The sequence below is a fragment of the Leptonychotes weddellii genome, chromosome 14 (assembly GCF_054177405.1).
Source record: "Leptonychotes weddellii isolate Sample4059 chromosome 14, ASM5417740v2, whole genome shotgun sequence".
NCBI lineage: Eukaryota > Metazoa > Chordata > Mammalia > Carnivora > Phocidae > Leptonychotes > Leptonychotes weddellii.
Window position 1 is genome coordinate 24510811 of NC_138382.1, and position 23235 is coordinate 24534045.

General features: G+C 37.8%; 1 protein-coding gene across 12 annotated transcripts in view; it reads right to left on the reverse strand.

The window, feature by feature from the left end:
- FANCC (FA complementation group C) overlaps positions 1 to 23235 on the reverse strand; it is a 275913-nt gene that overhangs the window by 52242 nt on the left and 200436 nt on the right. For all 12 annotated transcript variants that reach the window (XR_014139961.1, XM_081802919.1, XM_081802917.1 and 9 more), the window contains one exon: positions 16650 to 16814. Coding sequence is in view for 11 of the 12 variants with exons in the window: in XM_081802919.1 (XP_081659045.1) it covers positions 16650 to 16814 (165 nt within the window). In the remaining variant the exon portion in view is untranslated. The remainder of the gene's footprint in view (positions 1 to 16649; positions 16815 to 23235) is intronic.

Consider the following 23235-nt stretch of genomic DNA (forward strand, 5'->3'; position numbering starts at 1 on the left):
GCCTAGAATGGGTGTGGGGAGCTCAGGAGCCCAGGGGGGCCGGTGCTGGTGGTGCTGGCGTGACCTGGGCAGCAGTGGAGGAGTGAACGGACAGCCTTCCTGGGTAAGCAAGATGCCTGGACCCTGTGTCCACTCCCTTCAGTGTTTGCGGAAGTCTTTTCAAAGTCTAGGCTGTCAGGCTGTCAGCCAGTTTTAGTCACATTAACAGACTCCTGGGAGAGGTTTCCATCCAGCTTTCTACAGGAGAACTTCCCTGGACAGGGGCGAGGGTATCTGTAGCCCCTGTCATGAACCAGAAGGCCCCCAAGAGGCAGGGATGCTCTGAGGTGCAGAGGGAACTTGGGTGCTCAGTGGCTCCTCCCTTCCCAAACAGCAGGGACATCTTCTGACCTGCATTCACCACATCTTATTTTTTTTTTTCAGGATCCATATGAAATAACTATGTATGTCATTAGAGAAGTTTCTCACTTCAGGGAGAGTTCTTCATGCAACACCATTCCCAGGGCCTCTGAGCAGCCGTGTGCAGTGTGATTTTTACCTAATGGTCACAGTGGCCGAGTGATGCCTGGCAGCACAAAGGTATGAGCCGCTGAGAATGAGCAGTAGATAAACATGAACAAATATAAAAAGGAAGCTAGTGTAACATGGTAGTTCCATCAGATATCTGAAATAAAAAATACTGCTTAAAAACTTACAGAAGATCTGCAAAATTATAAACTCAAGTCAGTAAGCACATAATATTTTTGTTCTGTTCTCAGAAACAGTTTAAAAAATGTGTATGTTGGGCGCCTGGGTGGCTCAGTCGGTTAGTGGCTGCCTTTGGCTCAGGTCATGATCCCAGGAGTCCTGGGATGGAGCCCCACATCGGGCTCCTTGCTTAGCGGGGAGCCTGCTTCTCCCTCTGCCTGCCACTCCCCCTGCTTGTGCTTGCTCTCTCCCTTCCCCATGTCAACAAAATAAATAAAATCTTTAAAAAAAATAAAAAATAAAAAATGTGTATGTTAACAATTATCTTTTTATTACCCTTTATTCAGAGTATACTCATTTATTTGCTGTGATTAGATTTATGAACTCATGTTGAAGAAAACAATCTATTTTGCCCTAAAACATCAAAAATTTAACTCTTTATAATCAATACTGGTGATGAAGAAATCACCAAAACAATATGATCTTAATATACTTGCATAACAGAATTTGACTAGACCAACACATTCATATTATGTAAAATGTTCTAAAAGTGTACCAGGTTGGTTTTGAAATAAAAAAGGCAAATTACATTATATGTCAATTACATCTCAGTAAAACCGGGGGCTGGGAGGAGGCAAATTATGAAAGAAGAACACAAATGGCCAATAAAGATATGCAGATTTTCAACCTTATTAATAGTAAAGAAAGGTAAACTAACACAGCTATCATTTTCCTCCTCACACATCAGCAAATGTTTACGACAATGTCCAATGCTTTAGTAGGTACAGGGGACATATGTTCTCAGAGGTGAGATGGAATGGCTTTGCTCTTTTGTTTATGCATACCATCTAACGAATTGTAGAACAGACATTATCCTGGCTTTCATAACCATACTTTTGTGAATCTGCCTGGCAGAAATAAAAGCATCAGTTGGAGGATATTCACTGCAGCAATATTATAAAAACAAAATTAAAAACAACTTGAATGCATCTACTGGAAAGTAGCTGAATAAATTAAGGTCCATTCATATCAGGGAATATGTTCCTATTTTATAAAAATGAGCTGGATCTATAACCCTTGAGGGCTAGCCAAAATATATTGGTTAGAAAACAGGTTCCAGAGTCATGTGTATGGTGTGATGCTGTTTTTGTTTTTTGTTTTTAAAACTACTTAAAAAAAAAGAAAAAACTGTTTTATATAGATTTCTATGTTTACAAGAATATAAGGTATGGTTATCAGAAGTACTAGAGGGTGATAATGAGAGGATAATTAACATTTTCTGTATATACTTCTGTATTGTATTGTTTGACCAGATAAAATGAATATATTATTTCTGTGGAAATTTAAAGAGCCAATAAAGTCACAGAAGATTAAAATGTTTTAAAGGACACTGAAAAATTTCATTCTACTCTACTGAACATGTGTTAGTCATAGAAACACTAAGGCAGTCCTTTTTCTACTCTAACCATACTTACTCCATCTATCTAGCCCAGATACCAATCAAAACTTGGTGTAATACATTAAAAGTTTCTCATTTAAAATAGGAGGAATAGGCTTCCAGTCAGTGCTTTCATGTAGAGCAACTAAGTCTTTTTTTTTTTTTAAGATTTATTTATTTATTTGAGATAGAGAACGTGTGTGTGACTGGGGGGCAGGAGCAGACGGAGAGAATCTTTAAGCAGACCCTCTGTCAGGTGGAGAGCCTGACTTGCGGCTCGAATCCCACGACTCATGAAATCATGACCTGAGCCGAAACCTAGAGTGAGACATCCAACCCACCGAGCCACCCAGGCGCCCCAAACATCTGAGTCCTAGTAACAATTTCTGACACAAAGCAGGAGAAGCCTGACAGGACACTACCGTGTCCAACATCTCCTGCTATTAGTCTGCTAGATAAATGCCTCCTTGGCATTTAGAAAACTGTACTTTGTTTCTCCAAAATACTGAGGCTGTTGTTTGTCCCATCTCTTCCAAAAAGAGGCAGTATATAAAGAAAATGGTTCAGGTGCTTAATAAATAATTTTGGCTCCAACTGTTTTTTGATAGCTACAACAGAAACAGAATGTGGAATTCAATTCTTTGCAAAAACGGTTCTTAATGAAGGCAGTGCCTGTCAGTAGGGAATGTCAGAGAGGCGAAGGGAAGGAAGAAGCTTCCTCACTCAAGACAAACAGGCAGTAGTCCACCTTTCCAAACCAGAAAGAGATCAGGGCTGTTTGGGTTGCCAGAGAAGCCCACAAAAATCGGATCAGCTTTTCTGGAGAACTACTTAATTCCAAGGAATTGGAAAGAACACTCTCTATTATATCCCAAAGGTATACTTCCATGAAAACTTGATCTAAGAAGTATAACAAATTTGAGGACTGTGCCATTGCCATTTACGTGTTCAGAGAAATCACTTTTCAAAACAAAGAGCAGCAACACCAAGCAAAGGAAATGTCCAAACCCAAACATACTGGAATGTCTATTACAAATCAGAATCAGCAGGTTTTTATTTGAAAAGTAAACTTTTTCAATGACTAATTTTGTGACCATATCTTATTAAGGTTTAAAAGAAAAAGAGGATCTCAGGAAGTCTCAATAAATGGATAAATAGAGTTTTAGTTACTACTACTCATCTTTGTTACCTTTCTGTCTTTGGTATTACACTAACCTTTCTTTGTTTATTGACATTCACCTATATCATTTGAAAACACTTAAAGCCTGATTTTTCTTATCTGAGCTGAAAAAGTACAGAACCAGTAGCTTGGCAAAAGGTCAGCCTTTTCTTGTAATTTACTTTCTTTTCCTGGTAGGCACCTTTGGAGGCTGTATTAGTTCTTTCAGCAACAGGATTTAAAAAAAATTTTTTTAATAGGGAATAATACACACACACACACACTATAGTTCAGCAAAAGGAATTTAGCTTACATTTGGCCTCAGCTCAGTGACATTTCCATTAAAAGGAAAAGATATAAGCTTGAGAAAACCTAATAAAACATTATAAAAAATGATAAAATTACTAAAGTCAACAATAATAATAGCAACATGTGAACAGTTACTGAACGTTTACTCTGGGTGCGAGGCACCATGCTAAACGTATTACAGGCATGAGACCCATTTAAATACATTTCAGTGTGGGGGCGCCTGGGTGGCTCAGTTGGTTAAGCGACTGCCTTCGGCTCAGGTCATGATCCTGGAGTCCCTGGATCGAGTCCCGAATCGGGCTCCCTGCTCGGCAGGGAGTCTGCTTCTGCCTCTGACCCTCCCCCCTCTCATGTGCTCTCTCTCTCTCATTCTCTCTGTCTCAAATGAATAAATAAAATCTTTTAAAAAAAAAATACATTTCAGTGTGCCTAACGTCTGTTACCCCACCACAGTTATAAAAAGGCAGTCCCCTTTGAACTCTCAAAGTTTGGGTCAAGATTATGAACTGTACAGTCACCCTATTTAACATTCACAGCCATACTATGAGGCCAGTTGGTTGGTCAGTCCTGCATCCATTCATTCTTCCTTTCATTTGTTCAACTGACTCATTCATTCTAGTATGTAGAAAAAAACTCTCCACCCAGTCATCAAACTCTTCAATATTTCTGTAGATTTACCTTAGAGGGCATGTCATACTGAATTATTTATATTCCACAGACCCCCGGAAGGATTTCAAGCAGTCCTCCCAGAAAGGTTGTATGCAGCCTGCAGCCTGCAGCCTGTGTGACTGTGAGGGCAGCTGCAGGAAGAGACCTGAGAAGTTAGGTTTCACATTTAGGCCAAGAAATTAAAGATTTCCTCTAGGTTATCTAAACTGCAGAGAGGGGCAAGAATCTGCTGTTTAAAAGAAGACAGGCAGCCCATTTCTGAAAGTACATGAATGTATTTGGAAGCCAAGGCCACAGACACCCGGCCAATAGTAAAACAGATGAAATTCCACTGGTGTATTGTGGCAGGCAAAGAGTTGGAAGTCTAAACACAGGGCAGGGCACACTGGTCAAAGAAAGTATGTGGTTTCTAAATGACCACACAGCACATTTGGGGAACTGCTCAAGGGGCTGGGGGGAGAACAGTGTTGGGTGTGGGGGTGGTAATTTGCACTGACTGATTGAATCAGCCTCCCCATGTCAACATGTGGCTAGGATGCTCCGTCCATGGGAAAGTGTCCATGGAAAGGTGCCAGCCCTTACGCCACTGCTCGGGGAACTTGCTGAGCTGAAGCCATAGGAATTGGACAAGTTGAAGGCCACCCAGCATTTCTGGACTGTCTGTCCCCAGTGGATTAGCAGACATAATTTTTCAAACTAAATAAATTTTATTAGTTGCTGAGGGAGAACATGCTATCAGAAGTAAAATAAACAGCAAAGGAGTTCAGGCCTACCCATGAAGCCACTGCCCTCAGCTTCCTGTCTGAGCACTGTGGGTGGAGCAAAAGTAGCTATTTTCTGGGCATGTCTCTTCCTCACCAGTAATTTCTAAAACAGTTCTGAGAGGTTTCACAGGGGATGCCAAGGGGCGTTCTCCTCCCATTTCCCTTTACTTCAAGTCTTGCAGAAAAAGGCTGGAAGCACAGGTTGCTAAGACCCTATAACTTGATGAAATGTATTACTAAATAAATCAGAAACAGAGCTGCAATGGTGAAAGGCAAAGAACATTTTACTCAAAAGTAAATACTTTGAAAAACTGCTTTGGAGGATGAAAAATGAAAGCTATAGGGTAAGCCACTAGAACCTGAAGTATGTACTCAGGTAAATGATGTGAAGCACATTTATCACATTATACAAACCAAAGACAACTGATCAGACTCCTCAGGAAATTCAGACTTACTGGGTAAACTGTGACAGAGGTTTATAGTAGGTAGAAAAAGACTATATTTTTTAACCATGAGAATTGTTTGGACTTTTTTCAACATCAAATAATTTAACCTTCTATTTCTTTTTCTAAATATTACCTTAACAAATTCCTGTATTATAAGACTTCATGTAAAATGAAATTAGAACTTACATTCTTACATTAATTTTTAAGAATTATATATGAAAAACAGCAAATACTCTACTGGTAATTACTTCCTCTGAACTAACTGAAAGAAAAATGGTGATTTTGAGATGCTCATTCTCCAAATGCAATGATATAATAAAAATCAATTTAAAGATGGGGAGAAGATATACTTGTTACAGAAAAAAAATCCAACCCTCCCCCCAAAATACAATAAAACATTAGGAGTAAAAAATATTACAACTTATATATGAGGAAAATATGTAAAACACTCCTTTAAGATCAAAAAGTAAACCTGAACAAATGGAAAGACATAAGTGTTCTTGGACAGGTGGACAGAAAGCCTTCATGCAGAAAAGATGCCAATTCTTTCTCAGTTAACCTATATATTTCACATGAGCCTCCCCCAAACAATATTAACTATCTTTCCTGAAGCTAGACAAAATGGTTTCAAAGTTTATTTAGAAGATAAAACAAAAAAAACAAAACAAAACAACAAGAAGATAAAACAAGTAAGAATTGTCAGAAAAACCCTGAAAAGGAAGAGAAATGAGGGAGAACTAGCTTTATTTTATAATAGGTGTATAAGAAAGGCTCCACCATTAAAATAAAGTGGTACTGGTGTGTGAATATACAACAGGCCAAAAAAAAAAACACCAAAAAACCCAGAACAGAAAATAACAAAACAGGCCTAAATTATACATACAGAAATTGAATGCATATTAAGAGGGCAAGGGGTTTGCACCCTTTATCACACTTGAGATGGTAGAATGCTCTGTAACCTGAGAGTGTGGTAAAGCAACCATATTATTTCAACAAATACTTTGCAAAACCAAAACAAAAAGAAACTGGGAACCTACAGATTGAAAGAGACTTTTGAACCTATCAGCCAAATGCAACATGTAGACTTTGGACTCTGACTCCAAAAGAACCAACTGTAAAAAAAAAAAAAAATTTTGAGACAATCAAGAGAATTTACTGTCTGACTAAATACGTGATGGTGCTAAGGAATTAGTATCAATTTTTTTAAATATAATAATGCTATTGTAGTTATATATATTTTCAAATACACCATATAGAGACTTCCAATTTCCTGTTGCACATGAAAGGAACTTGGAAGTCACCATTCCTATCTTAACAAGTACAAAGCAGAACACACTGAAAAATCAACTTTTCTTGTATCCTTAAGATAGACATAGGACAAACCTTGGCCCCTAAGACTGAAAAACAGATAAGCAAATAGAAATTGTGACTTACTGGAGGAGAGAGCCACAAGTAGAAACTGCCCTAGGAACCAGTGCCAGGTAGGAAAACGTGCACTGTAATTAGTGAAGGGCTGGAGGCTCAGTGTGGACAACTCGGAGAGTTAGAAAGTCCAGTGGGATCCAGTCATGGAAGGCCCCCACAATATTACGAAATTTGCCTCCAGGAGCTTAACCAGGTTCTCTTAGTAAACACTGGGAGTAAATCTACTTCTACTTTAGGTTTTGAATAGAATACAGCACTCCGTTCTTAACAAGGTCTGCCCTCAAGGAAAACTGGTTAACCAGAGCCTAACCTCCGGTGGTATTATCAGAGCCTAAAAGACCTGTGGGAAGGCAAATAACCAATTCCAGCCAGCTCAGGGCATTTGTCCTCTAAGTAAGGGGAAAAAAAACCCTGAGAAACTTGTGTGAAGTTCACAGTTCAGGACAAAAGCTCACTGAAAGACTGAGACCTAATTATAAGACCATAGACCACTTCCCCTCCTCTCATACCTCACCACCAAACTACAAAAGCCTATTTACAGTTCTTCTTACCCAGTACATATCTAGCTATCAAGAAAACAATGACAAGGCATATGAAAAGGAAAAACATCCCACAGTTTTAAGAGACAGAGCAATAATCAGAACCAGACACGCAGAGATGTTAGAATTATCAGACTTGGAATTAAAAACAACTATGATTAATATGCTAAGAGCATTAATAGATGGTGTGCAAGAACAGATGGGCACTGTAAGCAGAGTTGGGAATCTTAAAAAAACAAAAAGAAATACTAGAGATCAAAACCACCACAACAGAAATGAAGAATGCCTTTGGTGGACCACAGACTGGCTAAGGAAAGAATGTCTGAGCTAGAGGATATATCCATGGGAACCTTGAAAACAAAAAGCAAAAGACTGAAAAAACAGAACAGAATGTCTAAGGAATGTGGGACAACTATAAAAGATGTAACATATGTGTAATGGGTGTACTAGAAGGAGAAGGAGGAGAGAGAAATAAAATTTTTTTTTAAAACAATGCCTAAGAATTTTCCCAAATTAATGTCAGATACCAAATCACAATTCCAGGAAGCCCAGAGAACACCAAGTGGGATAAATACAAAAGACTGCACTAAGCATAGCATTTTGAAATTACAAAAAAAATCAAAGATAAGGAAAAAATCCTGAAAGAAGCCAGAGGGAAAATACATCATTTTTTTTTTTTAAAGATTTTATTTATTTATTTGAGAGAGAGAGAATAAGAGAGAGCAAGCACATGAGAGGGGGGAGGGTCAGAGGGAGAAGCAGACTCCCTGCCGAGCAGGGAGCCCGATGCGGGACTCGATCCAGGGACTCCAGGATCATGACCTGAGCCGAAGGCAGTCGCTTAACCAACTGAGCCACCCAGGCGCCCGAAAATACATCATTTTTTAAAAAAATATTTATTTTGAGAGAGAGAGAGAAAGAGGGAGAGGGCAAGTGTGGGGAGGGGCAGAGGGAGAGAGTCTTCAAGCAGACTCCCCACTGAGTGTAGAGCCCCATGCTGGGTTTGATATCATGACCCTGAGATCATGACCTGAGCCAAAACCAAGAGTAGGACGCTTAACCAACTGAGCCACCCAGGCGCCCGTACATCTTAACTATAGAGAAAAGAGATAGGATTATATCCAACTTCTTAGAAACCATGCAGGCAGGAAAAGAGTGGAGTGAAATATTTAAAGTGTTGAGAGAAAAAGAAATACACCTTCTAAAATTCTGTACCCTGTGAAATTACTCTTCCAAAGTGAAGGAGAAACAAATGCTTTTTCAGACAAACAAAAATTGAAGAGTTTTGTTGCCCGTAGACCTAACCTGTAAAAAAAAAAATTAAATGAAGTTCTTTAGAGAGAAGAAAAATAGCATAGGTCAGATACTCAGACCTACAAAAAGAACATCAAAGAAAAAATAAGGAAGTCAAAATAAAAACTTTTATTTTTCCTATTCTTAACTGATGTAACAGAAAATAGACTGTTCAAATAATAATAAATAGGAACAATGTACCCAATTATATATGTTTATGTGTGTATATATGCTTAGGGTGCTTCATATAAATGAGATGAATGACAATGATACAAGAGACAGAAAAAAGGAATTAGGATTATTTTGTTATTTAAAGGTACTCATAGGAGCCCCTGGGTGGCTCTGTCAGTTGAGCATCCAACTCTTGGTTTCGGCTGGGGTTGTGATCTCGGGGTTATGGGATCCAGCCCCAAGTTGGGCACCATGCTCAGCGTGGAGTCTGCTTGTCCTTCTCCCTCCCTCAACTTGCACGCTCTCTCAAATAAATAAATAAATAAATAAAATCTTTAAAAAAGAAGGTACTCACTATCTGTAAAGAGGTACATATAATGTTATGTGAAAGTGGATTTGCATTAGCTATAAATGTATATTGCAAACTCTAGGGTAATTACTAAAAAAGGTAAAAAAAAGAAAGTGTAATGAATATGCTAAGAAAGAAGATGAGATAGAATGGTATCATATTAAATGTGTAATTAAAACCACAAAAGGCAGAGAAAGAGTGGAAGACAAAAAGAGGAACAAATACCAAGGGCAACAAATATAAAACAGTAAGGAATATAATAGATATTAAGACAATTATGTTAATAATCACTTTGAACCTCAATGGTCTAAATGCACCAATTAAAAGATAGAGACCAACAGAGTAGATCAAAAAACAAGACCCAACTATATTTTGTCTACAAAAAAACAACTTTAAGTATAAAGAAACATACAGATCAAAACTAATGGATGGAGAAAAATATACCATGCTAACATGAATTAAAAGAAAGCAGGAATAGCTATATTAATTTCAGACACAGTAGGCTTCAAATCTAGCAGTTATCAAGAATAAAGAAATTCATTACATATTGATAAAGGCGTAAATTCTCCAAGAAGATACAACAATCTTTAACTTGTATGTGCCTAATAATGAAGTGTAAAATTATATGAGGAAAAAGTAACAGAACTGCAAAGTAGATGAATCCACTATCACAGCTGAAGAGTTCAACATCCCTCTATCAGAAATAGACTGATCCAGCAGGTAGAAAATCTGTAAGGACGTAACTCAACAACACCATCAATCAACTGTATATATTGCCATTTGTAGTATTCTTCATCTAAACATAGCAGAATATGCATTCTTCTTAAGTTCACATGGAACTTCACTAAGATAGACCACATTCTGGGCTATAAAACACACCTTCATGAGGTGCCTGGGTGGCTCAGTCAGGTAAGCATCCGACTCTTAATTTCAGCTCAGGTCCATGATCTCAGGGTTGTGAGATGGAGCCCTGCAGCTCTGCACTCAGCATGGAGCCTGCTTGGGATTCTCTCTCTCCCTCTCCCTATGTCCCTCCCCTCCCTGCTCATGCTCTCTCTCTAAAAAACAAACAACCCCCCCAAAAAACCTAAATAAACACACCCTCACAAATTTAAATGAATAGAAATCATACAATGTCATCTTTCAGATCACAATTCAATTATTTTTTTTTAAGATTTTTTTTTTTAAAGATTTTATTTATTTATTTGAGAGAGAGAGAATGAGAGAGAGCACATGAGAGGGGGGAGGGGCAGAAGGAGAAGCAGACCCCCCGCCGAGCAGGGAGCCCGATGCGGGACTCGATCCCGGGACTCCAGGATCATGACCTGAGCCGAAGGCAGTCGCTTAACCGACTGAGCCACCCAGGCGCCCCTTTTTTTTAAGATTTTTAAAATTTATTTATTTGACAGAGAGATATAGCGAGAGAGGGAACACAAGCAGGGGGAGTGGGAGAGGGAGAAGCAGGCTTCCCGTGGAGCAGGGGGCCCAATGTGGGGCTTGATCCCAGGACCTTAGGATCATGACCTGAGCCAAAGGCAGATGCTTAATGACTGAGCCACCCAGGCGCCCCCACAATTCTATTATAAACTAGAAATCAGTAACAGAAAGGTTAACTTGAAAATCCCAAATTATGTAAAGATTCAACAACACACTTCTAAGTAACACATGGATCAAGCAAGAACCTCAAGAGAAATTTAAAATTATTTTTAACTAAATGAAAATGAAAATAAAATTTATCAAAATTTGTGGGATGCAAGAAAAGTAGTGCTTAGAGGAAAATTTATAGCACTAAATACACACTCAGAAAATAAGCAATATCTAAAATCAATAACCTAGTTTCCACCTCAGGGAGGTATTTAGAAAAAGAAAAGCAAATTAAATCCAAAGTAAACAGAAGAAAAGAAAAAGTAAGAATTAAAACAGAAATCAATGAAATAGACATCAGGACATCAATAGAGAAAAATCAATGAAACCAGAAGCTGGTTCTTGGAATTGATCAATAAAATCAATTAAGTCTCTATCCAGGCTAATTTAAAAAAAAAGAGAGAGAGAGAGAACAGCAATTACTAATGTCAGAAATAAAAGAGGAGACATCATTACAGATCCTATGGTCATTAAGAGGATAATAAAGGAACTCTATGAACAACTCTATGCCAATGAATTTGATAACCTAAATGAAATAGACTACTTCCTTGAAAGATAACATTCTAACAGAACTCACATAAGAAGAAATATGCTGAATAGGCCTATACCTATTAAAGAAATTAAATGAACATTTAATAACCTTTCAAAAAAGAAAGCACCAGGCCCTGCTGAATTCTACTAAACATTCAAGGAAGAAATTGTAGCAATTCTCTACAATCTCTTTCAGGGGAGAACAGCAGAGGAAATACTTCCTAACTCTTTTTCTGGGGCCAGAAATATACTAATACCAAAAGCAGACAATAACATTATAAAAAAACTTAGAGAAAAAAGAAACACAAAACAAACCTTAGAGACCAATAGCTCTGATTAACATAGAAGTAAAAATCCTCAACTAAATATTAGCAAACTGAATCTAATAGTGTATAAAAAGAATTATACATCACGACCAAGTGGAATTTGTCATAGGTATGCACGGCTGGTTTAACTTCTGAAAATGAGTTAATGTTGGGGCGGCTGGGTGGCTCAGTTTTAGGCGTCTGCCTTCGGCTCAGGTCATGATCCCAGGGTCCTGGGATCGAGCCCCGCATTGGGCTCCCTGCTCCGCAGGAAGCGTGCTTCTCCCTCTCCCACTCCCCCTGCTTGTGTTCTTTCTCTCGCTTTGTGTCTCTCTGTCAAATAATAAAATCTTAAAAAAAAAAATAAAAAAAGAAAATGAGTTAATGTTATCAGTCACATCAACAGGCTGAAAAAGAAAAGTCATGCAATCGTATCAATAGATGCAGAAAAAGTATTTGATAAAATCGAAACCAATTCAATACAAAAACTCAGTAAACTGGAATGGAGGATAATTTTCTCAAACTGATAAAGAATATCTTCAAAAACCTAACAAGAATTAATATTGTTAAAATGTCCATATACCCAAAGCAATCCATATATTCAATGCAACTGCTATCAAAATTTCAATGGCACTTTTCACAGAAATAGAATAAACAATCCTAAAATTTATAGGGAACCACAGAAGTCCCCAAAGAGTCAAAGTAATCTTGAGAAAGAACAAAGCTGGAGTCATCATGCTCCCTGATTTCATACTATTTTACAAAGCTGTAATAATTAAAACAGTATGGTATTAGCATAAAAAAAGGCATACAGATCAGTAAATAGAACAGATAGCCTCAAAATAAAGCTATGCATATATGGTCATTCTATGACAAAGGAGCCAAAAATATAAAATGAGGAGAGGACAGTCTCTTCAATAACTGAACTTGGGAAAGAACTAGAAAAATAATACTAAAATTTGTATGGAACCACAAAAGACTCTGAATAGCCAAAGCAATCATGAGAAAGAACAACAAAGCTAGAGATACCACAGTCACAGATTTCAAGATATACTACAAAGCTATAGTAATCAAAACACTATGGTACTAGCACAAAAACAGACACAGATCAGTGGAACAGAACAGAGAGCCCAGAAATAAACCCATGCTTATATGGTCAATTAATCTGACAAAAGAGACAAGAATATACAATAAGTAAAAAAGAGTCTCTTCAACAAATGGTGCTGAGAAAACTGGACAAGCTTTCTTACACCATGCGTAAAAATAAACTCAAATGGATTAAAGACCTAACTGTGAGACCTAAAACCACAAAACTCCTAAAAGAAAGCATAGGCAGTAATCTCTTGGACATCAGCCTTAGCCACATTTTCATGGATATATCTCCTCGGGCAAGGGAAACAAAAGCAAAAATAAGCTACTGGGACTATACAAAAGTAAAAAGCTTTTGCACAGCAAAATGAAAACACAACCTGCTGAATGGGAGAAGATATTTGCAAATGATATATCTGATAAGGGGCTAACATCCAAAATATATAAAGAACTTCTACAACTCAACACACACACACACACACACACACATAACTCAAAAATAGTCCAATTAAAAAATGGGCAGAGAACCTGAATGGACATTTTTCCAAAAAAGACAGATGGCCAACAGACAAGTGAAAAGATGCTCAACATCACTAATTATCAAGCAAATGCAAATTAAAACCACAATGAGATATCACCTTACACCTGTCCAAATGGCTAGAATCAGAAGGACAACAAATAACAACTGTTGGTGAGGATGTGGGGAAAAGGGAACCCTTGTGCACTGTTGGTGGGAATGTATATTTGTGCAGCTATCATGGAAAATTAAAACTATTCTATGATCCAGCAATCCCATTTCTGGGTATATATCCAAGGAAATGAAAACAGGATGTACTGTACGTCCATGTGCACTGCAGCATTCACAATAGCCAAGATATGGAAACAACCTAAGTGTCTATCAGTAGATGAATGGATAAAGAAGATGTGGTATTTTTTTTTTTTTTAAAGATTTTATTTATTTTTTAGAGAGTGAGGAGAGAGAAACAGCATGAGAGGGGAGAGGGTCAGAGGGAGAAGCAGGCTCCCCGCTGAGCGGGGAGCCCGATGTGGGACTCGATCCCAGGACCCTGGGATCATGACCTGAGCCGAAGGCAGATGCTTAACCAAGGAAGATGTGGTATATTTATATACTGGAATATTATTCAGACACAAACTGCAAGAATATCCTGCAGTTTGTGACATGGATGGACCTAAGGGCATTATGTTAAGTGAAATAAGTCAAACAGAAAAACACAAATACCATATGATATCACTTTATGTGGAATCTAAAAGAGCTGAACTCAGAAACAGAGACTAGAAAGATGGTTACCAGGAACTAGGGTGTGGTGAAATGGGGAGATGCTGAAGATGTTAAAGAGTACAAATTTCCAGTTGTAAGATGAATAAATCCTGGGGATCTAATGTACAGCATGGTGATTATAGTTGATACAGTATGATATATTTGAAAGATGCTAAGAGTAGATCTTAAATGTTCTCACCACAAAAAAGAAATGGTGATTATGTGACATGATGAAGGTGTTAGCTAAGCTATGGTGGTAATCATTTTGCAATATAAAAGTGTATCAAATTAACTTGTACATCTTAAACTTACACAATGTTGTATGTCAATTATATTTCAATAAAGCAGGGGGTGGTAAATGTAAGTAAGTAAATAAGTAAACTAGTATTTCCTCTTGAGCCTACAGGGAAACATAACAAGAAGCAAGTACACTTTGTTGTCTAATTGTGCAATAATATTTAAAAATTTTTTGGAAAGTCTAAATTTTATCTGAATTATTTTAGATCTAAGTATATTTATATATACTTCACAAATATATAATATTTTAGATTTTCTTATAATTTGATATTTTATTAAAAAATAAAATTCATTTATATTTTCTAACATCTAAGAATGGAACATTTACTTTACGAAGGAGAATGAAAAGATTTGCTTTCTCATCCACAGCTGTTTCATTGGGAAAAGATGAAACCAATACACCAAAGATTTCCCCGACTCATGACAGGGAGACGTGTACACCAAAGGAACGGAGCTAAACTGTAAGTGAAAGCAAATATGAAGAAAGCTATCTTTCCCTTGGTTTCATAGATGTTACTAATTTACCTTATTATGCCTTACTGAATAGAATGTTTTCAAATACTATTATGGTGCTAGCTTACTGTGGCATCAATTGTGAGATCAATCATTCAGAGTCGAAACAAAAAGGAATTAAATAATTCGAACACAGATGTAATGTTAATATTTCATCAAAAGAATTATACTTCTGCCTTAAAAGCAGACCTCTCGATATGGCTGAACTAGCTGTGTTGGTTGTATTCATCTCGTATCAACACGGAGAACAGGAGTTCTGTTAAATGAGCAGGGCAGTACACACACAGGGTAGAGAAATACTTAAAGTGTTGAATAACTATTTTGAATCTCATGGTTTTTCCTGGAACAACTGTGTTGATATTTGCACTCATAGTGCAAAAGCACTAGCAAGTAAAACTACTGTGCCCAGCATGAGTCAAGCAGAGGAAGTAGTCACTGTATTCTCCACTACTACATACAGTAATAACAGTGCCAGTTTCACACAAAAATGTGTTTGAGGAAGCAGTATAAAATATTAATTTTACTAAATTTTACACTTGAGAATACTTTTTATAAAAAAACATTCTGTGTGGTGAAAAGGAAAGCATGCATACTACACTTCTGCTGCATAACAAATCAGGATGGTTGTCTGGAGGAAAAGCACTTGCAACTGTATGAGCTGCAAGATCAACTAGCCACCTTTTTGTAATGGAAATTTACTTGAAAGAATGGCAGACAAACAGTGGTTACTCAGAATTGAGTATTTGGCACATACTTTCTCAAAAATTAGTGAAATGACCTTTGTACCTCAAGGAAAACAAATGACAGTATTTTGTAGCCAATGATAAATTTGAGTTTTTAAGTAGAAATTTTAATCTTGGAGAATTTGTTCCTGCCAATATGAGGTTGAAAAGCTTCCTAATACCTAAAGATATTTCTGATGAGATTGGTGCTGACAAGAATGAAAGTGTTGATGCTATAAAATGAAGTATGTCAGGTTTAGAAGATCTGCATAACTTAATAAACCAATATTTCCCAAATGAAGCATGCATTCAAAAACCAGGCTACAAAATCCTGCTTGGGCAGAAGAGCTATTAAAAGTATACCACCAAAAAACCCCCAACCAAACAAAAAAGTATTCCTCAGATATTCAATGGGTTTTAATGTAACAGTATGAAAAGCTCATTGTTATAATTTCAGATTCTGCATAGCAACTAACCTTAAAACACTACCATTTTCAAACTTTGGTGAGGTATCTATCCAAGGAGAAAATCCAAAATTATCTGAGATGGCTACTGCAATATTCTTGTCTTTTCCAACTGTGTATCTGTGTGAGGCTGAATTTTCTTCATATACTTAAACCAAAACAACATATCACGTCAGACTGAACAGAAACACATATGAGAACCAGCTGTCTTATGTCAGATAATAAAGAGATGTGCAAAAATATAAAACAATGCCACTCCCGTAAACAATTTTCTTCTTGGAAAAGATCACTTTTTCATAAAAATATGCTATTTGTGTGAACATGTAATCAATTTATTATTTTTAAATGAAGTAATAAATATTCTTAAAACTTGTTTTAATTTCAAGCATGGTAAAATATTGATAAATAAAACCCACATTGAAAAAAAAAAAAAGCTTATCGGATCCTCAATAATGCGGTGCTGAAACCAAAAGTTTGAAAACTGCATTTCCAATATACTGAAGCATTCTAAGAAAGGAAAAACAAAGCTGATTGAGAGTAAATGGACATCACTTACAGCAGAAAGGCCTCATTCACAGCATCAAAGAACTCAGGCCAGAGCACTTCCTGAGGTTCATATCCATGGTAGGTGAGCAGAGCCTCCACCAGGGGTTCAATATCTGGTAGAGTTACAAGTGGTATACAAACTCGTGACAGGAACCTTATTTTTTCAGGAACCATTCTATGGAATAAATAAGAAATAATTATCCAAATCTTAGAGCCACGTGTAATTAAAGACAGAAAATCTTCATGCTGAAGACTGATGACAAGTTACTTGCTTTGTCTCTCACATAAAGAAGGCTAACACCATCAATGAACCTTTCTCTTACTCAACTCTCCAGGAAGAAATCCTTTAGTTGAATTTCCCATTTTGACATCACTTACTGTCAGGACTTTGGCATAACTATCTACAGGCACCTCCAATTTACCATGCCCCAAACAGAACTCTTGAATTCCTTCTCCAAATGTTCTCTTCCCCAGTGCTGCTGATCTCATTTGCTCAGGTGAAAGCCCTTCAAGGTCCCCCCTTTCTCGTGCGCCTTACCAACCAGCAGTAAATACTGTTAATTCATTTGATGACCTCTTCACTCCATCACTACCCACTAATTCACCATCACCTGTGGTCTGAGTTACTGTAGGAGCCTTTTAACTTTCTCCCTACTTCTGCCCTCATCCCCAATGTTTATCATCAGAATAGTTCCAGCAACCCTTTAAAAATTCAGATCACTTCACTTGTCTGCTCAAAGCTTTGCAATGGCTTCCCACCTCAGAGAACAAGCAAAGTCTTATACTGGCCGCTGTGGCCTTCCATGATGGTGGCCCCTTCTGTTCCTCTGGCTTCATTTTCTTCTACTCTTTCCCTTACTCATCCTGCCCCAGCCTTACAGGACTTCTCCAACTACTCCAGATGAGGTCCTGGTTTTCATTCTGCCTGGAACCCATGGCTAGCTCCTTCATTTCGTATAGGTCTCAGTTCAAGTGTTGCCTTATTCATGTGATGGCATCCCTGACTATCCCATTCAAATGCACTGACCAATATGGTAGCAGTGAGCCACATGTGGTAATTTAAATTCAAATGAAATAAAATTTAAAATTCCATTTATCAGTTGCACCAGCCTTATAACAAATGCTCAGCGGGTACATGAGGCTAGTGGCTTACAGTATTAGACACTGCAAATTTCCAGAACTTGTCCATAACTGCAGGAAGCACCACTGGACAGCAGAGCTTAAACATAGAAAGTGCCCTCCCACCCCATCTATCTATCTTACCGTTTTACTTTTCTTCAGAGTACTTTTCATCACCTGACCTATAATGTATTTATTTATTTTTCATCATCTGTTTCTTCCTCCTAGGATATCAGCTTTATGAGGACACGTCCTTTTTTCTGTTTTGCTCTCTGCTCCAGTCCCAGCATGAAGGAACCAACTCCTTACACATATTACATGCTCAAGAAATAGATGTTAAATGAATAAACAACTAGAGATCGATACAATGAAAGTTTGAGATACAGGCTATTAGATCTTTTTCTAGTTATATTCATATATAATCATAAATCTAGAAATTTAGTCTTGTGTTTTCTGAAAAACAAATGGAACCACAACAGAAAACAAAAACTGTCCCCCATTTTTTTTTACTTGCTGCCTATTATTAAACAAATATGTGTGTTCTGACAATGTCCTTATTTATAGACATTTAGGTTATTTCTGATTTCTCACCATTACAGACACTGCTACAGTGGTATCCTTGCACATGCCTATCTGGGACCCTGTGTCAGCATTTGCATATGAAATTGCACTCCAAAAGATGACCAGTTTCCTTTTTCCCAAACTCCAACCCAAGTGCATAATCTCCTTGCACTACATTCAAATATATCTGACATTCTACCACTTTCATCATCTTAAAAGAAGTTTCTCCTAGAACCCTCTGACCTGTTCCAATCCAGGCAGGTCACTTTTTATTCCCTCTGTACAGTTATCATCTTGGGATCTCTGTCCTGGGGATTTCCTTCACTTCTTTCCTGAACCCTGTATCTTTTTCTTTCTTGGTTCATTCTTCTTATGTGGGAAAAGGTAGATGAGAGATAAAGTATTTGAGACTTTGCATGTCTCGAAATATCTTTATTTTACGTTCACACTTGATTGATACTTTGGCTGAGTACAGAAATCTTATAATTTTCCAACGAAATCGTGAAGGTGTGGTTCCACTGTCTTCTAGCTTCCGGTGTTGTTCCTGAGAAGGCCCATGCTATTATGAATCTTTATTCTTTATATAAGTCTTGTTTTTACTCCCTTGAGGCTTTTGGAAATTCTCTTTGAAATTTCACACTGATGTGTGTTGGTATGGATTTATTTTTATTCATTGTGCTGGGCACTCAGTGGAGCTTAAACCAGAAAAGTTCTCTTGGATTGTTTCTTTAATAATTTTCTATCTATTCTTTGATCTGTTCTCTCTTTATGAGAACTCCAATGTTTTTGAATATTGAACTTCCTGGACACTTTTCTGTCTTATTTTTCATTTCTTGGTCTTTTTACTCTAGATTTTGAAAGAACTGTTCAAATTTATCTTCCAATCCTTTTTTTTTTTTTTAAAGATTTTATTTATTGAGAGAGAGAGCATGAACAGGGGGAGAGGGGCAGAGTGGGAGGAAGAAGCAGACTCCCTGCTGAGCAGGGAGCCTGATGCGGGGCTCGATTCCAGGACCCTGGGATCATGATCTGAGCCGAAGGCCCACTGAGCCACCCGGGCACCTCCCAATCCTTTTATTATGGTTTTCATCTCTCGTGATTCATTTACAAGAAGTTTTTTTTAATAGCCTAGATGTTCCTTTTCTTTTTTTAAAATAGCATCCTGTTCTTATTTAATGGATATAATGTTACCTTTTATTTTTATGCAGGCACTGATATTAATTTACTTCAGATAGTCTTTTCTTTGAATAATTTTTTATTTGTATTGCTATTTTTTCATATTATATGCTTAATATGATTTCCTTAAATATCTGGTGACCACTGCTGGTCTGCTTATATATACATGTATTTTTTTTTTTGAGCTGGGTACAGTATACTTTATTAACGATATATCACAAGATAGGTCTCCCTGAGCCCTTCCCCTTCTTCAGGGGGTCTGGGATAGAAATTGTGTAGAGGTCAGGAGATTCTCAGTGTGTTGAATTTTAACTTAAAGATTACTGAGAATACCAAAGAACTTTTGTTTATGAGGTTGTAACTTTCAACATTTATGATGTTTGAAATTAAAGCAGAGACACCTGAAAATACTTATTCACTAAAAGTAACAATGATAAACTCATTAGATGTTAACATGAATAACATTTTTTGTTAAACATAACGGTATTTTACAAGACAAAAATAAAATAGTGAGAAGAGTGGCACTCATTTAAATGTTTGTAAATCTTACTATATGGCCTGAAAGAAGACGCTTGGATTCTTGTACACATTTCTACATTCAATCTGTTGCACTATGTTTTGAGCAAAGTATATGAATAAAGCCTAGCCCCACAAAGATATATGGTTTTCAAAGGCAGGAGTATTTTAATAGCCTCTTCATATAACTGTGCATATTATCTTTTGATACTAGACCAAAACTCATCAAGCACTGCCCACCCCTCCTACTACAAGCCTGTCTAGGAATGCAGGTACAGCTGCCCATCGTGTGTCTAGGGGATTGGTGATGGGTAGTCTCTATCATGATAACAGCTGAAATTTACTGGCCAAACCATCCCCCCAAAGCTGCAAGTCTTCAAGCAGACTCCAGAGTTCCAAAACAGTTACATCAGGCAGAGTCTCTTAGTAAAGTTCTGGTCTAAGTAAAGAGGTGGATTCCTGGCCCTTCTTACCCCATCATCTTCCCCCATAACCCACTCTGATCTCTTATATTAAAAAGGAAAAACAAAACCAAAAAACCCCACCTTCTTACTTTCTACTTCTCTGTCCTTCTGTACTTTCTCCTAGGAGAACTATTTGGCTCAGTCTTTGAAGTCATTATTTGCTATTCAGCTCTATCTCTTTAGCCTTTTATTCATTTTTTCCTGTAAGTCCCCTTTTTAGAAATGTAACCAATTTATTCGTATTTCAAGGATTTGGAAGTTTCTCTTATTATTCTTAGGGCAATTAATTATACCGTTAAAAAAAACACTTGTTTGTCCAACATAATCCATTTAATTAGTGTATTTGCATCTTCTGTTTTGTTGCATTTAGTTCATTTTTCTTCATGGTGTTGGTTTTCCATGAGTATCTGGTGATTTTTTTGTTTGCTCTTTCTGGAATTTGGGATTCCCCATTAGCCTCCCCAGGAATGCCTTTTACTATAGCTTCCTCTGGAGGTCAGGATGTAGTGCTGGTTGGGGTTGCCAATAAATCACACTCTGCACATTGGAGCACCCCCAGAACTGTTGGGAATTAATAGCCATTTGGTGCTTACTTCTCCAAATCTTCCTCCCTCCTTCCTGCTGGAAACAGGACATTTCTGTTGTCTCTTGTTTGAAGGCAGTGGATAAGGAGGAGTGTATGAGGACCCAGCCCATAGTTGGATTATGTGAATTGCAGTAGTCCCAACAAGCTGTCTTGTTGGCTGCCATGTACCCTCCTGTTCCATGAATCCACCCCAGCGTTACTTTTACCTTTGCAGTAGTCCTCTCTTGCAAGCTTTGTGGGCTGTGATATTTTCCTTCAAAAATATCCCACTACCTGCTATTTGAAGCCTTTCCTGTAATTTGTGGGTTGTCAAATGCTCCCTTGTTTTACAGTATTATATACTTAATTGTTAAAAATGCCCCCATCATTTCTAGGAGTTGGAGTATAAAGTGAATGCTAGGCCATGTATGAACTTAGTTCATCACTTGATTTAGTCTCTTGCATTACATTTTCATCTGATTAGATTAGGAGAGCCACTCTTCTTCATAGGTCTTACACTTTATTTAAAAAAATTTATTTTTATTTGGGACACAGAGAGAGAATGCAAGTGAGAGCACATGCATGAGTGGGGGGAGGGGCAGGCAGAGAGAATCTCCAAGCAGACTCCCCGCTGAGCAGAGCCTGATGATGTGGGGTTCGACCCCACGACCCATGAGATAATGAGATCATTACCTGAGCCAAAACCAAAAGTCAGATGCCTAACTCACTGAGCCACCCAGGTGCCCCAGGTCTTGTACTTTAATCTTCAGGATCTGGCCAAGCACTCTATATCGGAGTTACTCCAAAAATATGGTCCTCAGAATCATCAGCATCAGCATCCCTATGAGTGGGGCCAAAAAATCTGCTTGTTAATATCTTTTTTTTTTAAGATTTTATTTATTTTTGCAAGAGAGAGAGAAAGAGAGCACACGAGCAAGCACGAGCAGGGGGGAGGGGCAGAGGGAGCAGACTCCCTGGGGAGCAAGGAGCCCTGTATGGGACTCAATCCCAGGATCCTGGGATCATGACCTGAGCCAAAGGCAGACGCTTAACTGACTGAGCCACCCAGGCGCCCTCTGCTTGTTAACATCTTAACATGAGATGATCCTTATGCACACTGAAGCCTGAGAAATGCTGCTGTACACTACTTCTTCAGTAGCAGTCCCCAGAATAAGGTTATCAATCTCCCGTAATAACCTGAATACTTTAAGGAGACATGATAGAACTGTATTTAAGATTTATTTTTTGTTAGTTAATTCCTATAAACTTTCAGTTGAGCTGTATTATATTCTTGATAATCAACTGTAAAATTCTCACAGAAATAAATTTTTGTCAAACTACAAAATGATTTCTTCTCATGAGTGAACAGTTCGTCTTTTCTCCTCAAATAATCACCTTTTCTAAAATTCACTTCTTGTTCTGTACCACTTTCCTAAATGACTGAGGTCTCTTTAACAACAGGTATCTTCCACAGCGCTCTACCATCTTTCTTTAACCCACCACCAAGGTGGTTTTAGATCTAAAAATAATTAACGTTTTCAAGTCCATCTTCTCAGTTTAATGAAAAGAGAGATTTAGCTTGAGTTGTAAATACCTTAAATTTTTGGAATTTATTAACTTACTGGGTAGGATAGGAGAAAGGGAGAGTTGTTGTTGTGTGTCGAATGTGGAAGGTTTTTTGTATATTTTGCACAGAATGTAGAATATTTTGCATAGAATAAGGGTTCTGAGAATGTTTGAGAAATGGAAAAAGAGTTATGTGTACTCATAGTAAATCCAGAACTCTGAAATAAAGAAGCAGGGAGGTAGTGATCTTGCCCTTCAACAATCCTCCTCTCTAAATGACCTGTAAGTCTAACTTTTCTCTCATTATCTTAAAATTCTTACCATCCTCTCATTACCTTAAAAGAGAGGAGTCAGAGACTATCACTGGTGACTAGGTGAGTGGAAAAGACAATCCTGGCACCAAGGGCATTTATCAAGCACTGAAATTTTTTTTTTTTTAAAGATTTTATTTATTTATTTGAGACAGAGAGAATGAGAGAGACAGAGAGCACATGAGAGGGGGGAGGGTCAGAGGGAGAAGCAGGCTCCCTGCCGAGCAGGGAGCCCGATGCGGGACTCGATCCCGGGACTCCAGGATCATGACCTGAGCCGAAGGCAGTTGCTTAACCAACTGAGCCACCCAGGTGCCC